Here is an 18,660-nt window from a genome sequence, read left to right as displayed (position 1 = left end):
TGGTGGCTTCTTTGTTTCCTGATGCAGGCTGGATCCACTTCCCAGGGTATCAGATTAAGGCGTCTCCTCTCTGGGAAACAGATTTCATGGTTTAAATTCCCGTTCACTTTTGTGTCTGCAGCACTCTGCTGTCTCCTTTCCAGCCTGCAGCCTCAGGGGTCATGCTGTCCCTCCCTGCTGATATCTGCGTGCCAACTGTGTGTCATGCACACCAAGCACAGAGCCACCATTCAGCCATCACAGGCTGGGTTCAGGAAGCCAAAGAGCTGCTGAGTTTCCCCAAACCTTGACAGATCTTTCTCGAACTCTGGGTGTGCTGGATGGCTCAGGGTGGGGAGGGCTGGGGAGCTATGGTAGATGTCAAGGGAAAGTAAGTGGCAGGAACAAGGCGAGCAAACAGCTGCCGGCGATGTTCAGGAAAAGGAAGGGTGGGCAGACAGCAGAGAAGTGTGCCGTAGACCTTTTCGGTGGGATCCTTATTTAGTTACCACTGGCTGACTCTTTTCCATGTCTCTGTATCACCGCAGCTGATAAAATAGGGGGTAGCCACATGATTTATATTTTTTCGAACAAGAGTTCTTCGTGTACATCTAATGCTAGTGTTTGGGATGACATATTTTCAATGGACTCCATGTTTTGTTTTGTTTGGGGGGGGCACTGGGTTTTGGGTCTTGGAGAAGTTGTTTTTGTTTTTAGTGTTTCAAAATATGAAACTTATGTTCTCATTTCTGATTTCTGCTTTTAAATTTCTTCTACATTGACTCTCAAATATGTGACATATTATTTGTGGGAGAATTTTATTCTCTAATACATTGCTTTTGACCACTTTACATGTGGATAAATGGGGCCGAATATTATTTAAGGTATAATATTTTTCTAAGTTTGGCAAGTTTAAAAACAGCTACAAATGCATATACTACATAGGCATTTAGTTATTTATTACTATTATTATAATACAAAGACTTGCCTCTTACCTTCTAATGCTATAACATGAAATTCAGTTTGTGAATCTGTTTAGGATTCTATAAGGAAATTATTTGGAATGTTCACCTATTATGGAAGTGCCAAGAACAATTTAATAATTAATTATGTCATTTACCAAAAAATTATTAAAGACCTACTATGCCCCATGCACTGTCCTGGGACACATCAGTGATTTCCCTTGAGAAATTTGCCTTCTATACTGGGAAGACAGTAAAGGAAGATACAACTACAAATATAATGTCCAGTGCTAATAGGTACCAGGAACAAAAGGCAAGCAGGGCCATCATAAAGATTTTGTACTTTATCCTGAAGGAAAGGAGAGGTTTTTGGCAGGAATAGGGGATTGTATTCATCAGCTTTTCCATCACTGGGATACAATACCCAACATCCATAACTTAAAGGAAGAGAGGTTTAATTTGGCTCATGGTTGCAGGAAGTTCAGTCCATAGTTGGCCGGCTCCAAGGTAGAAACATCATGGTACAAGGGTGTAGCAGAACAAAGCTGTTTCATTCATGCTGGCCAGGAACCAGAAGAGGGGAATAGTGCCAGAGAGGAAGGAGCCAGAAGCCCTATACGGTTCCAAAGATCACACCTCCATGACCCTTCCAGACATAACTCACAAGTATGCTTTACTAACCACCTGCCTAACTCCCAGGCTAGGTAAGTTGACAGTCCAACTTAACTGTCTCAAAGGTTAAGCAAAGAACTGAAGTAATCCAACTCTGTTTATAGAGAATCATTCTGGCTACTGTATAAAGGTCAAGCCTAAATTGAATTATTCTCCCTCCCCAATGTCGTATTTCATTGAGAACAGTTTTGTACCAGTATAGTATGGTATGATCCTACACAGTTGGCTCTTGCTTTTTCATACTTTTGATGTAAAAATTGATTTTTAAAATGAAAATTTCATATCCAAGGTATTCCTTAAGGTATTCCTTTGTTTTTATTTCCTGGAAAGTCACTGTTGGATACCTCCTCCCTAAAGGGGAGTTTTTCCAAAGCCTGCTTTTTGATAATTACTTTCATACTACTCAGTTATCAAAATGTTTCTTTAAGCAAAACATGCTTAAGCATTTTTCAGGGGAATTTTCTCATATATATGTTTTTATCTTTTGTCTTTTTAAAAAGACTGCATAATAAAGTATAACATAGTGTTGGCCTTCTTGTAATACTGTTTCGTGTGACAGTATATTTTAGATTTCTTTTTTATATTCCTTGGTTCCCACTGGCAGTGATTTCCCCTTCCACCAACCATTGCTGCCCCAGGTAGCAGGTCCACCTCAGGGCCCTCTTGTGACCCTCATTGACACACAAACCCATACACATGCCCAAAGTCTTCCCAGTAGCAAATATCCGTCCCTTCTAAGCTTTCCTCCCTCTAGTTCCTCCTCTGAACTAAAGTGTTAAAGTTTCCTTTAGAGCCTATCTATAACCTACACAATAAAAAGACACCTTGCATTAATCAAGTGCTGTTAACTAACTTGATCCACTGCTTTTCTCCCTATACTCGGTTATAAGTGGTTTTTGACTAATTTCAGAAATCAAGTTCACCCTCAAGGGAAATACAGTCACTACCATTAAGGCTATTCCAAAAATGTGTACAAGCTTGGACGGCAGTTCCAGAAAAGAACCAAAAGACATTTGTAGCAATTGTAGCTCCAGTTAATAACTGACTGGTCTTTGAAAGGGGCAAACTTCATTCAGAAATATAAATTCCTGAATATTGATTGTGCAATTGCTTCCTAACTGGTATTCCTGTTTATAGTCTTTGCCATTTATTTATATATTCAGGTGCTGGGGATCGAACCAGGGCTTCATGCATGCTAAGCACATATTCTGCCTACATCCCCTGCCCTTATTCTTCACCTTGTATAAAAGTATAGGCCTCGCTCCATGCAGAACTGTAACAAGAAACTTTTTGAAGATGTAACAACCCGATCAGATTGCTTCTCTGCTCACTGCCCCCAATGGCTTCCACTACAGTCGAGTAACTCAACCACAGCCTTGTCTTTCTGCACCTGTTTCCTGTCTCTCTCCCGGCCACTCTTCCCTGTACCTGAGTTTCCAGTTGATCTGACCCTCTTGTTCTTCCAGAAACAAGTGGAGCCTGACTCTGCAGCAGGGCCTCTAACCTTGCTGTTCCTTCCCCTAGGACCTCCGCTGGCTGTCTTTGTCCCAAGAGCCAAGTCTCCTCTGGTTGCCCGAAGTACATGTCTTCTATATCCAAACAGGCAGCACATCTATTCCTCAGAATAATGGCAGCTCTTCCCCAGATGTGATCAAGGTCTAAGCCTCTCGTGTTATCACTCACAGATAACAAAAGGCATAAATCAAACTGGAACTGCACTGGGCAAACAAATTCAGGGTTTGCACACAGTCCTGTACACAAATGGCATTTTTTTTTCTCTCTTTACAGGTTATTTTCCGAGCTTTGTCACCACCGTACAATGCAGAAAACCCTTACAGTGCCAAAGTTCAGGAGCAGCTGAAGATCACCAACCTCCGCGTGCAGCTGCTAAAACGACAGTCTTGTCCCTGCCAGAGAAATGACCTGACCACGAAGCCTCAACATTTTACACACTACGCAATCTATGATTTCATTGTCAAGGGCAGCTGCTTCTGCAATGGCCACGCTGATCAGTGTGTGCCTGTTGATGGCTTCAGGCCCATCAAGGCCCCAGGAGCATCCCATGTGGTAGGTAAAAGAAATCCTCCTCCAAGGAGAACAAAGCATAAGCTAGCTTCAGCTTTGAAACTGGTTCCTTGAGAGTTGGTATATGTCTGATATATTTCTGATTTCTTTCTCTACTGGTGCAGTCTTCCCACTCCATACCCATCCTATAAAGTACCTGTCAACTTGGTTTTTAATCTTCAGTTTTACAATTAGAGTCAAGGCTGATAAGGAGATTCCTTGGAAAACACCCATGCCAATTTTTATTACCATGACCTTCAGATATGAAGTGTAAAGTGAGCAGTAGTGAGAGGTAGGCATAATCATATTAGTGGTGTTATCACACAGAAGCCAGCTTTGATACTAAATGGGAACCATTGTTGAGTAGATTTTAAAGTAAGGAAAACAAGAACTGCAATGTAATGCCTGGTATCTTTGCTGTCCAGCCAGTAGAATGAATAATAATTCTCTGTGAAGAGCAGCCCAGCCCCACCCCTTCACCTAAGGCACTCTTAACCCCTCCTTCTATGTTCACACATCTATCTCCTTGTGCTTGCCTCTGAATGTTTACTTGTCCGCATCCCTCAGGATATCATTAACTCCCTGAGGACAAGAACTGTATGATCTTTGTATCCTCAGGACAAAGTGTGTTATCTGAGCCAAAAAGTAGGTGCTCAGCAGGTGTTTGATCAACTGATAGTGACCCAGGAATAAGCAGATGATGAAATATTAGTGTCACTGTTTATTTGTCCTCATTTCACCATCTTCCAAAAAAGAAATCCGGTGGCTCAGACAGCAGGCACCTTGTTGGGACTCAACCAGAGCTATGGATGGGGATGAGGCAAAGAGATGAGAAGTAGGAGAGTGCTCTAATTCTTTCATTTTCTGTGTGGCTCTGGTATTTCTGAGCAAAGCAAAGCAAAACCAAAAAGAAATAATTTAGAAAGACCTGAGCATCCTTCCTGCCTTTCCTCAAGGTACCTTCTATTACCTCTTCTTTCTCCCAGCCCTGATACAGTACAGGACCACCAGGGCCATGGTCCACTTAACCAACAGGGCCATGGGCGCTGGTTGGGCCAAGCTGGGATGCAGAACCGCACAGGCTGGGGGGGCTCAAATGACTAGGACAGTGGCCAGAGAGTACCAAAAACAGAAGCAGTCTGTTACTTCTGGAAGTGAATCTGGAGCTCCCAGAGTCAAAGAAAATGCTGCTGTTATGCAACAATCCCTACTATACCTACTGGTTTCCAATCACCAAAGGACCTTTGAAATAACACTGCTTCAAATAAAGAGAGGAATAATTTGGTTTCTTGACTAATGAGCTTCTGGTATGACCCAAATAGAAAATATCCTGGATAGGCTAGAGATACATCCACCTTAGACTATGAATTGTGTAAAAGTAGAGTGGACTTCAATTTCTGCCATTATATTGTAGCGGATTAGTGAAGGAAAGCGCACACAGGTCTTTCAGTTCCTCTACTGTGTCTTAACAATCCAAGCCTTAAAGACCACTCCAAAGTAGACTCCTGAGCAAAAGGATAGGCACAGCCTAGGAGCTGCTGTAGCACAGCAGCAGGTCGGCCTCGGTAGGGATCTGTGGAGTGTATGAGACAAATGGAGCATCTCTGATCAACCAGACTAAATTACCAGAGTTCTCAAGAGCCTTAGAAAACATTCAGGAGCATGCATTTAAGAACATTTTTTTTTTGGTACCGGGGATCGAACTCAGGACCTTGCACTTGCGAGGCAGATGCAGTGCCACTGAGCTAAATCCCCGGCCCCTAAAAGCAATTTTTAAAGTAAATTCTCTGAGTGTAAACTTTCAAAGAGTTACCAGTGCTTTCTAAGGCTGAAGGGAAAAAATTCCAGAAGTTTCTCTTCATATTATTAAATTCAACAAATGCTAAGAACTCAAAGTTAGAGACTTTTGTACAGGCCCTAAAATAAAATTATTTCATCCAATATTCTGCAGCAGGAAGATTATCATCCTATAAAGAGGAGCTAAATGCCCAAGTGAAAGTAGAGTGAGTCTTTTTCCATTTCGAAAAGAAATGAGACATCTCCACTCTAGAAGACACTATGGATTGAAAACCTCATTCTCTTATGCATCTCGGGCTGTTTTAAAATTGAAAGCAATTTCCTATTAAAATAATGCTAGTTTTCTGACACACTTCTACTCAGTTTTCATACTGATTTCAACTTCTGCAGCAGTGATGCTAGCTCCTAATGCTATAACTAAGCGTGTGCCTGAGCCAGGCCAGCCCAGCCAAACGTGGAGCAAGGACCAGGTAAGGGACACAAACCAGGGTTAGAGGCCAAGCCTGTGTGAGCTTCCATCGATCCAGTTCCACAAGAATCCTTGCTTTATCTATGCTATTTTTTAAAAAAGCCTTTAGCAAATGGAGGAGCAAAGCCATAAGCAATTAAACTAACCAAACCAATGGTTGGAAATGCAACTTGTTCTGGCTTCAAATATTTTTCCACCCTCCAAGCTTAAGTGCAATTTTATTTTTATTGGTATCTTTTTCTGGATTATAAGGAGCTAGTACATTTTGAGTATCCCTCATCTGAAGTGATTGAGACCGGAAGTGTTTTGGTTTGGGGAATTTTTTCAGATATATATGAATGGAATCCTGAGGATGGTACCCAAGTCTAAACACGAAATTCATTTATGCTTTATTTACCTTAAATACATAGGCTAAAGATAATTTTCTACAATATTTTTAGTGGGTCTGTATTTTGACTACAACCCATCACAAAAAACCAGGTCTGGAATTTTCCTCTTGTAGCATGTTGGCATTTCCAAAAGTGTCAGATTGTGGAACATTTCTGATTTCAAATTTTAAATTTGGAAATGGTTGCCTCTTTGGAATGTGCACTTCTTATTACAGTTCATCGGCAGTTAATACTGTTGCTAGGATGAGGAATTATTAAAGTGACATCTGATGCTAGGGGCTACAATTCTTGATAGCCGATGATGGTGAATTAAGGAAGTTAAGGGACATGGCAGTTGATCTATTTCTTTGACTGAGATTTTAGAGTCATTTCCTCTCTTTGGTAGTAGGGAGTAGGAAGAGAGATACAAATTTGTAGCTTCCTGTGCCTTTTTGTTTTGTTTTGTTTTTTTGGTTTTTTGGTACAGGGGATCGAACTCGGGTCCTTGCACTTGTGCAGCAGGCGGCGAAACCACTGAGCTAAATCCCTGGCTCATGTGCCTTTTAAAGTAGCATCAAGTCCCTCAAATTTCTCCTTCTTCAAAGATCTATTCCATTTAGCCTTCACCAGTTCAATTTTTCCTTGTCTGTTCCTTTTGCTGAAGGCAAAACAATATAATGATGAGGACCCTAGCTTTGCCGTCCAACCCCCTGAATGTGACTCATCACGGCACAGACCAGGTTACTCAATGTCACCCACCCTCAGTTCACAATAAAATAAGGATGGCATCTACATCTGCAGTTACTGTGAGGACTGAAAAGTATGCTGGTCATATCTGGGGTGTGGCAGACACTTCTTCCATTGCTGTTATTATTACTGTATATTTATTATCTCAGTCCCCTCTGCTGCTTCTCCCACATACACTTCTTCCCCGGTAAGGACAAAATAAATCATAGCTCATGTGCTCTTGACATGTTTACAAAGCTAGGGGTTTTTGTGGCAAGAAAGACTGTACTTTGACTCCAGTCTGCTGAGATCCCAGGAATTATGTGACAAGGGCATTTTAAGCTCTCTTCTGCTTGCAGCTGTAGCAGACTGATTTAGTTCTCTTTTCCAGCAGCTGGTGGTGATTTTACAGCTGTTGGACGGTGGATGGTAATAAGAAAATACAGTACGTGGAACACTTCATTGTTTTACTAAAATTTCACCCACTGGATAACACAGAGGCCTTAGCGTACCATGGAGAATTGTTTAAATGCCTTGAGATACACTCGTGAAGGTGGATTTTTCTTTTGCAGTCAGAAACTGATTATCAATGTTGAGACTGAGGTGCTCTAAATCTAAGAAGTAAACCTGTGATCTGTGAAACCATATTATTAGAGTCTGAGAATAATGTTACTGCGTCACCCAGCTCTGTAATGCAATTTTAGAATCATTATATAGTCTTACTCCAAAAGTTTTTCCCAGCTGAATCTGAGTACACTTAATTACGTATTTGTTTGTACATCTCATGTGTCATGTCTTACAAACTCAGAACTGATTTAAGACCATAATTATTATTTTCTTTTAATAATTTCTTTACTGTACAGTGAATAAGCAAAAAAGTATAATTAGAGAGCTTTTGATTCTTCAAGACCTTCAGAAAAAGGACAGAAGGTTTTTAAAACATGTCATTAAATGGGACCATTAAATTAGGATTTTAAAACTTCTTATACATTAAAATATATATTCATATTTGAAATGAACACCTGTGAACTCATTTTAGATCTTAGTGTAGGAAAATTAACTATGACAAATTACAAATGCTAAAAGTTACCACTTATTAAATGCTTACTATGTGCCAAGTCTCATGTACATGTATTGTTGAATTTAATCTTCACAAGTATACAATGTATTATCATTGCTTTTCTTTCACATATGAGGTTGAAGCTTGAAAATGTTAACTGACTTCCCAAAGGGTAGGGTGGACTTTAAATTCACCTGTCACCCACCAGTACCCATTCTCATAGTGCTGTGCATTGAAGATATGGATTGACCAGGGTTGACATTATACCAAGAAGAGAGGAAAGAGAGGGGAGAAAGGATGGGAGGAAAAGCAAGGTAAGGCTGGACTCCAGGGTCAGTGATCGGGATGGACCGCAGAATCTCAACTTCATAAGCACACAAGAGCACAGAGACAATTCTCACCACTAAATTTAGCTATTGTTAGGTTTTATTTTTTCATGCGTTACTTCACTTGATCCTTATTTTAACCCTAGAAGGTGCATATTTTTATATCTCTTCTAAAGATAAAGGAAATGGGGTACAGGGAGATCGGTGTACTTATTTGAAATCACAGCAATAGAATAATTACACTCAGATTTCTTACTACTTCTCATTTCCACCTCTAATAGGCTACCAAGAAAAAAACTATTAAAAAGACTCTGCTTATAGGGATAAGTAATCTATACAGATCATTTGTTTATTTATTTATTTATTGGCACCGGGGATTAAACTCAGGTCCTTGCGCTTACACAGCAGGCAGCAAAACCACTGAGCTAAATCCCTGGCCCCAGATCATTTATTTTTAACATGGAGCCAGAAATTAATACTAATTCTTTTTCTCTTCCTTTCAACAATTAGTGAAATGGCTCAAAAAGAAGAAAAAGAAAAAGAATGAAAGCAGTAACGTAATCTGCAAAGTAAATAACTCGGAAGTGCCTGTCTTGGATGGTTGGGGCATGAGTATCTTTAGTTTTTATTAGAAGAGGAATTTTTGGATTTACTATCCTTTACTTTTAACTTTTTTACTTTTAATCATTTTTTGTTTTTATTTTGTGTTTTGAAACAGGGTCTCATTATATAGTCCAAGCCAGTCTTGAATTTACTATGTACCCCAGGCTGGCCTCCAATGCACAATCCTCCTGCCTCAGCCTCACAAGTGCTGGGATTACAGGTGTAAGCCACCACACCCAAATCATTTTTGCTGGTGATGAAAGGCAGCAGCAACCCTACTCATTTATTTATCACCATAGGATCTGTAGGAGTGGGTAATCCTGTCACCAGCAGAGACACAGTGTATTCCTGATCTTCACAAAATATAAAGCCTGCCAGGCCAGGGATTTAGCTCAGTGGTGCCGCCACCTGCCTTGCAAGCACAAGGTCCTGAGTTCAATCCCTGGTACAAAAAAATTTTTTAAATTTTTAAAAATAAATAAAGCCTGCCAATTTGGCACAGTTGGTGTGAGACTGTTCTTAACTCATCTCAAGATCTTGACCTTCTTGTCAGTGCTACTGTGTTAGTGTGGTATAGCTTTGCCAAGAGTGCTTCACCAATGAGTTGACTACTCATTGAGCAATGAGTAATTACTCTTTTTATTTGATGATTAGGAAATCAGAAGGCTTCATAAATCAGAGGTATCATAAAATAATCTTCACACTCAGGGAAGGGTTCCTGGGGCAATTCTTTTCCAGCATACTTAAATATTTATTTATAGGCCTTAATTATTTCCCAGAGAAGGGAAAGGATAAAAATATCTAAACGCTAAAGTGTTGGTGTCAGGGTTGATATCTCTGAAAATAAAATATAAACCAGTGGAAAAGTGAGATCAGTTCTCCAAAATACTGTATTTTGCTTTCAGTTTTTCATGAACATTCTTTGCAGAAAGTGAAGCATATATATTTAGATCAAAATAGGGGGCATTTGGGGCCGGGAATTTAGCTCAGTGGTGCCACCACCTGCCGCGCAAGCACAAGGTCCTGAGTTCGATCCCCACTACCAAAAAAAAAAAAAATAGGGGCCATTTTAAAGGTACACAAATGAATCTCTTTAACAGATTTGAACTATCAAGGACCAACTTCAATTTGACATTTTTCTTAAAGTGCCCCCACCCAGGTATAGAAAGCATATCTCACTCTGCAGATTTTCTCATAAACAGTTCCTTTTTGGTATAGTGTTTTCAAATCCATATTAGAACTAGGTGGGAGCCTGGAGTCAGAGCTCTCTCTGGAAGGCCAAGTCTCCCAATTTTTTTGCTAATAAAATGAGGAGGGCGTAGGGAGAAAGCGACAAGGAAAGAGAAAAGCTGAGGTTACAGGTAGGTATCTGACTCTGCTGCACAACCCTATCTCCATGGTATTTCATTAGTTGCTTGCCAATTTTGTAAAAGCTGAAAATATACTTCAACTTGTCCTAAAACAATGACACTCAGTAGAAGATAAACTGTAATTTAAGTCTTTGTTCCCTCATAAGAAGATTTGGATGGGGGCGGGGGGGGGGTCGTGGAGATTGAATCCAGGGTCTCACACATGCTAAACAAGAGGTCTACCATGGAGCGACATTCCCAGCTCTTTCATTTTGAGACAAGTCCTCACTAAGTTGCCCAGGCTGGCCTTGAACTTGTAATCCTCCTGCTCAGTCTCCCCAATACCTGGGATTACAGCCATGTGCCTGGGAAGCAAGGAGAATTTTTATTGATCAGACATATAAGACTAACACACACACACACACTCACACTCACACACACCTTATAATAATTCCAGAAGATAGAGAAAATATATGGCCATTCTAAATCATAGGGAAAACAAAGTCTGCTAATTTTAGCATTCAAAATATTGTTAAAATATAACTGGGGTTACAGTTGCGTTATATCTTAGCAATGTAAATATTTTAATGGAATAAAATAAAGCACATATGGGGATCTAGAAGGACTATCACATTGTTTTTTTTTTAAAGAGCTTTATTATCAAACACACACACATACAAAAAATTAAAACCACTCAAAGAAGAACAATGCAAGGGGAAAAAAACTACAAGAATATTCAAATACAGTAGAACTCAACCAAAACAGAACTGAAAAGCACGTAAACATTTTTCCATATAACTTAAAAAAGCATCTCAAGCACAAACAAGACACTAGAGGATGTGATTTGTTTCAGAAAGATCTCTATCACATTTGTTAACTCATAGTAAGGTGTCTTTTAGTAATATGGAATTCTGATATCATTTGAGCTCTTCTTTAGTTCTTTAGATACAAAAACCAGAAAATTATAATTTAAAAAAACAAAAACAAAATACATTGTTAGCTTTGAAAGAGCTCACATTATTATAAATGATTATTTTTTACTGAAAAATATTTTATATATGATACTAACAATTGTGATAAGAATGAACACTGATCGAGTGTCTTTTGCCTTTTATTTTTGCATCCCACAGAACTTAGCTGGCCCAGTGAGCTCTCAGAATCCCTGCAGGGCACTGGTTTCATTGTATGCCAGATCCTGCTCCTCCAGGGACATTAAAGGACAGGGAGTAGGGGACCACAGTGTGCCCACAGACTGAATGTGAGGGAACTCACAGTTGTAGCAGATCTATCTTTTAATTCTTGTTTGTTATTTCATTCAGTTCCCATAGGTAATAAAAGGAGAATTTACCTGTGGAATTACACAGGAGTAGAAATGAGGGTAGCTATGCTCCAGGCTTGACCACCTAATTTCACTAACATCCTAAATGAAGAACTATACAGCCTTTGTCAAATAATTAGATTTTGAATGGCCCTGACACAAAACTCCAAGCATCCTCAAGCTTCCCTGAATGTCTCCCGATTACATTTACCTCACTGCGTTGTAGCTATTTGCTTACACATCCAGCTTTTTATATCTGCTAAAATATCTGCTTTCTTACAGCAAAAACTGGGACATTCACAATGTGTGATGTGTAATAGGTTCAAAAACTCCTGGGTCAATATACAAATGAATTAATTGATGACGTTTTAAAAATAAGAGACTCATTTCAGACCTCTCTCTCTCTCTCTCTCTCTCTCTCTCTCTCTCTCTCATTGTGTATTGAACTCAGGGCCTTTCCACTAAGCTATAGCCTCACATCCCTGGCCCTTTTTAAAACTTTTTATTGTTGTTGTTGAGAATATCTCATTAAAGTCACTAAGTTGCAGAGGCTGGCCTCGAACTTGCCATCCACTTCCTTGCAGCTCCCAGAGTGCTGGGATTACCAACGTGCACCACCATACCCGGCCTATTATCTTGATTAATAATAATAATGCTAATAAAGGTCTCAACTATGTCACACATGTATATATATTTTCTCTTTAATCTTCAAACAAATACATAGGTTCAACATTTTTATCCTATCTTTTAAAGTGGAAAATTATTTTGCTATTAAGGATGTTGTCCCAGATGATTGAGAACAGGGATTGGGAACCCCATGTATCTAATTCCAAAATTTATCTGCTTCATGTCGCATTTATTCACATAATTCTAAGAAAAGAACCTCAGGCTTCTTTGTAGAGTTCCTCTAACTACTTATTGTTTTCATTCGATGATTATTGTGATCTTATGAAAGCAATGAAGATGAATAATATATTTTAAGCTTACCTCAAGGAAAAGAAATCCTCTCAAACGTGCTTTATAAATGGATGCAATCATACAAATATTAAGAAAGTCAGACTGATTATTCTACCTTTGGACCAGTCTCATTTCTTCAAAGAACAAATTATTTACAGTGTTTCTTTTCAATAATTTGATTTCTAAAAAGTGATGCAGTGGAGAAACATGTAGGTTATTTTATGATATTGCCATTGTTTTTCTTAAACTATCTTTCAGAGTATAAATGACACAAAAGTTTTGGAACATTTTTAATGTGATTTACTGGGTTGAACAGAAAAAAATAGTTGTAAGGAAATTCATTTCTATTCCACTTTTATTGAATTTTAACTTTAAAATGCCATTCTAAGCTTAACTTCTTTTTTCTAACATACAAAAACAATGCAATCATAAAACATTTGGTTTATAATTAAATAGCAATTAAGACATTTATAAAGTGACTGATGTATGCCACTAAATTGATTCTTTGCTGCACGCTACATTTTGCCACCAAAGGACTTGATCAACAGATCTTGGAGTCCACTTCCCCATACATCATTTTCCTTCTGTCCGTCAGGGTGCAGTGGGACTGAAACAGGACTGCCAGGGACTCCAACTGTTATCATCAATACTTTTCTAGGAAAGCAGCACCCGCATAGTGAGCTGGGGGTGGGGTGGTGCCTGCCTGTAATCTCAGGATCCCAGCCACTTGGGCTACACAGCGAGGTCAAGGCTAGCCCAGAATACACAGCCAGACCCTGTCTCAAAAGGCAAAAATGCAGAAGCACATAAGATGCTCAGTGTTCTTAGTCATTAGGGAAATGCAAATCAAAATGACAATAAGACATCACTTCACATCCACTAGGAAATGTAAAATAGGGCTGCTTCTGTGGGAAAAAAAGTCTGGCGTTTTCTCAAAAACTATTAATGTAGAGTTACCATATGACTTAGCAATCCTACTGCCCAGTCTATACCCAAGTAAACTGAAAATGTGTGTTTACACAAAACTTGTACATGAATATTCATAGCAGCATCATTCATAGTAGTGAAAGAGTTGAAATAACCCAAATGTCCATCAATTCATGAACAGATAACCAAAATAGGCTACATCTGCCAATGAAATATTATATAACCAATACAGGGAATGAAATATCAAATATGCTGCAACTTGGATGAACCTGGACATTGTGCTAAGCCAAAGAAGCGAGTCATGAAAGTCACATTGTATTATTCCCTTTATGTGCAATGTCTCGAATAGGCAAACCCATACAGACAAAAATAGGCTGGTGGCTGCCAGGTACTGAGACTCAGGGGAAACAGGGACTGACTCCCTAATGGTCATGAAGTTGATTTTTGGGGTGATGAAATGCTCTAGAGTTATTGTTAAGGACCATATGGCACTGAAAATAGTGAAAACCACCGAATTGTACACTTAAAAGATTTCAGGGATGAATTTCATGTGAATGTTATCTCAGTAAGAAACATTTTATATAGCTAAAAAAAGAAGACAAAATAAAAAATATATAAATGGGTATATAGGAATTTTGCAGAATGATAATATTTCTTTTCAAGTCCCAGTCATTAAATTGACTTTTTTTTAGACCAACAAAAAAAACTCAGTATCTTTAGATGGATGGGTTTGAAGAAAACCAATGCTTTTAGTACCTGTGGCTGTTGATCCTAGACATATACAGATGATCATGATTTCTTGGTGGCTAGCTGTTCTGATAGAATTGTAAACATGCATAACATTAATAAGTCAGTTATTTCCATCTTGGTCTTTCATATGAGCATACTCAGAAATGAAGAGTCTTTTACAATTACCTAGAAACAAGCAATTTTCAATATGAAGAGAAGCATCTGAATGAATTAATTCAAAGGGCAAAAAAAACCATGGAAGAAAATATGCCCTAGTAACTGGCTTCTTGTACTACAATCAGGGGCTCATTTATCTTAAACAAGTCAACTTTTGTAACACCCTCTGCACTGTATAGAACACTGAGTGACAGTCAAACAGAGCTGTCAAGAAAGAAGGAAAACAGTGGGAAATGTGAGCTAGAATGAATCTTAAAAACCCTTCTAACAGAATGCAAAGTAGTCTGTGACAAGGAATTTTCCTTTAAAATAAGCAAAAGCTATGTGAACACATTGAGCAAATGAATGTCAATGGGGTGAAAAGTACTTAATAATCCCCACAGCATTTCTAATAGAATTTACCTGGCCCCCAACTAATTATAAAAACTCATCTAAATCCTAAAAGACATTGAACAAGACCCTACAAAAACCTTCCTTCACTCTCATGTCAAACCGTGCTTAATAGATAAGTTGCTTACAAAATGGGTTCTATTCATCTTACTTTCACCCAGTTTCCCAGGTTCTTGGTTAATATCACATTAAGGCTTTTAACAGCACATTAGAAACTATACATTGCTAATTCCACCTTTGCAATTTCTTTCTAAATTATTAAAATTAAATAGGTACTAAGAAATTAAAATTGAGATTATAAGAAGTTATTTTAGGTGTTTGTGAGAAGGGAAAATAACCCCCCCCAATGATTCTCAGATGGAGTTTCTAATATTTTAAGAGTCTTTTGAGAATTCTGTTCCCTGTTCTACCCATGATTTGTTGTGTGGCCTTGGAAAAGCCAAAGTATAAAATTGAAGTGCAAAGTAAGACTCTGAAAGTCGCCCTTAACTGAGATCAAATGAAGAGCAGAGATGGAGCATATTGAATGGTCCTGTAGCAGCTGTCCGCAGAAATGAACTTAGTGACAGGGCAGCAGTTTGGGGTGAAAGAAATTTCACATTAGTTCGCTGTCTACTGAGGCAGTTTCTTATATTCTGTTAGAGGAAACTCAAAACTTGCTGTGGACAAGAACTTCAGTAAAAATCTGTGATATTTGTCTGTCTTCCTTCGCTCTGTATTTGCAGTTGACGGAACTGTGGCTGTTACAGAGGAGAAAAAGAGCCCATTGATATTCTAAAGCAATAAAGCCTTACACACACTGAAATCACAGTGCTTTACTGTACTAACACTGTAGGGATGCAAATCTGAAGCCAAGTTATTCATGCACACCTGCTCAATTCACTTGTAGGGCCTAGTCAAATAAATTATCTATTAGACAGAAATCATTTTTTAAAGCCTAGAAGTCAGAAATAATTTTTATTTTTATTACAAACAAAGAACAAATAAAAGATAGCCCTATGCAATTAAGTAATGATAGAAAAAAAGCTCCTAAGCTGGTAATAGTATGATCTTATGTAAATGTCACCTTCATAAGCCTTCTGAGCATTACAGTTTTTAGTTCATGCTATTTGCATCTTTAGGGCAGAAACATTTGTTACAGTACCCAGAAGGAAGATAAAGTACTGAAATACTGAAAAGAGGAAGCTAATAGAATCTTGTGAAAATATAAGACATTCAAAACTTCATCTGTATTAAATATGTTGAGATTTTGTTTTTAAAAGTAAATCTTCAAGTATGAAATCTTGATTTTGTATGTGGAGAGTAATTATGGCAATGTGAAAAGATAAATTTTTTATAGGAAAACTCATGCCTTTCACCCAGATACAAAATGAAAATGTATCAGAGATGTATTGAACTAATTCACAAAGGGCCAGTAAGACATCACAACCAGTTTAAAGGAAAATTCAAAGAACCACCCATATGTAGGCAAATGAATGCTTAGGTATATTTGCAAATAGATGCAAAACAGGTCAAAATTAAGGGATATGATTCATTATCTTTATTACACAATTGATTTGTATTATGGCCAAGAATTATTGTGTTATTATGGGTTTTCTATATGGTACAGAATTGTAAAATAGCTCGATAATTAAAGGCAGAGATAGCCCAAGAGAATGTGCTAGGTGGAATATTTGATTATCTTTCATGGGAGTGAAGGGGAATTTCAGAGGTTTTTTGCAATTTTTTCCAGTACTAGAAATACGATTTGTTAGGGAAATATGCAAAGAAAGGTCATTCTAGTAGAAAAATTTCCTAAACAAATGCTATATTTGAACCTCTTACCATCTTTATAAATGAAAGTAGTCCCTATCCTTAGGCTTATACAAAGAAAGAGAGACTTTTTTTTTGTTCTAGGAAGTAATTTCTCCAGGTAAGAAAAGATTCTTCTTAAAAGTTACTAAAGAATCCAACATTTAAACTTCACTGTTAACTAGCAAAACAAAAATATGCTACTGAGTCAAAAGTTCATTGTAGAACAATGGGAATACTTTAAAACCTTCTTTAATTTGGCTTTTAAAAATGTTTTTTTCAGTTGGATTTGTAAATGGGTTTATTTTATAAACAATATGTTGAGAGTTAGGGATGTAGCTCAGTGGTAGAGCATTGCTTGGCATGACAAAGTCCTGGGTTTGATCTTCAGTACTGAAAAAGAAAAATTAAACTCAAAATGTTCTGCAATTTATTTGAAAGGCCCAAGTTATGCTTGCCTCTACCATAGAGCAGTTTTTGCCTTCCTTTCTGAAGAAGGCTGGGTTGGATTTGGGGAGCTATTTTCACTTTTTCTTTCATTTTGCTTTGTTTTAGCTAATCATCCAAATTTACGAAAGTGGACACATTGTATGTTGAAAGACAAACCATAAAACTTGATTTAGTTCTTTGTTCTAGCTGTAGTCCTGTAAAACAAAGCTGGGCTGATCCACAACTTTAAGCAGTCTTGGAATCAGTGCCCACATTTTGCAGTACACAGATGTGGTAGCATTTGGAAATTGTGTGTGTGTGTGTGTGTGTGTGTGTGTGTGTACTTCTAAGTACCCCATCATTTCCTGTTTTTTTATAGTAAATAGCATGCACAAAGACACAGATAAACTTTCACTTGAATAAATAAATGAAATTTCTGGAAATTCGAACTTTTGTACATGGAAAAAAATGGAAATAAGCCAGGCATCTTAATCTAAAAATTTACCAGAATCATCAGGTTTGCACAGCAGTAATGTCACCGGCTAGCATGGGCACTTACTTTAGTAGAAATGGAAATTAAAACTAAAGCATGCATTTACAGAAAAAGCTGTAATTGGGAGAAAGAAGACACGAAAAGACCCCAGCTTGTGTAGCTAGAGGGAACACACTCTAATCCAGGGGTCAGATTGGCCCACCCACGAAAGCTGGAAGCTGGCTTTTAAGCGTTAGCCCAGGTGGGCCAGGGTTCATTGATCATGATCAGTGATCTCAGTCCTGGTTTCGTGGTTCCAATCGGATCCTTGTGACATGCGGGCAACTCAGTTCCCATGAGAGGGGACTGTATGGCATGGGAATCGCAATATCAGTCATGAGGCTCTGCTGGAATCCAGGGTGACCAGAGGTTTAGGGAATGGAGACTTCTGGCTGTAGGGGTTCTCAGTCTCAAAGGGCAGTGACATAGGCTGGGTAGATTGGGGAATAATAGACAGACATTCCCCAAATGACTAAGGTCCCTGTACACAGAGTCCAGAAGGACTGGACCCAGCCTTTCACAAAATGAAGGTCAAGCTTTGCTCTACCTGTACTCACCTATTGGACATTTGTAGGCCCAAGTAAAGAGTCATGGCTTTTAACAAAAACCACTTTTAAGTTCCTGGCTACCTTAAGAGAAAACACAAATCACGCTTTTGATGAGTAACAGGTTAAGGGCTCAGAAGTTTGTTTGTCATTTGTCCCTAGGGGTGGCCTCTCAGCTGTACCATGACTATATCGATCTCATTTATTATTCTCCATAACCTAAAAGAAAGCTGACTATGAAAGGCATCGCCCTACACGGTATTACAATCCTTACCAAATCCTATCTGATGAGAACTGGAAGTAACTAAAGGAGGTTCTATCCACAATGAGAAAATCTTCAGTTAGAGCCCATTTACCTTCCTGTTGTCATCTTTGCTTGTAAATTTATTCAGTGGCATTTCTCACAAGGACTTGTTCATGCTTCCAGTGACCTGGAAGGTCCCGAGGAGGCATCAGAATTTTCAATGCACAACTAGAAAGGTTTCACATC

At 38.5% G+C, this 18,660-nt stretch overlaps 1 protein-coding gene across 1 annotated transcript in view; it reads left to right on the top strand.

Annotated features, from left to right (window-relative positions):
• Window positions 1–18,660, top strand: part of Ntn4 (netrin 4) — a 118,637-nt gene that overhangs the window by 40,669 nt on the left and 59,308 nt on the right. The window contains exon 3 of the mRNA XM_004844920.3: window positions 3,402–3,680. Within this exon, the coding sequence (XP_004844977.1) occupies window positions 3,402–3,680 (279 nt within the window). The remainder of the gene's footprint in view (window positions 1–3,401; window positions 3,681–18,660) is intronic.

Source organism: Heterocephalus glaber, unplaced genomic scaffold (assembly GCF_053883595.1).
Source record: "Heterocephalus glaber isolate CG9 unplaced genomic scaffold, H.glaber_assembly_v1.0 deba00001572, whole genome shotgun sequence".
In the NCBI taxonomy this organism is placed as follows: Eukaryota; Metazoa; Chordata; class Mammalia; order Rodentia; family Bathyergidae; genus Heterocephalus; species Heterocephalus glaber.
This window is presented reverse-complemented; position numbering and strand designations above follow the sequence as displayed.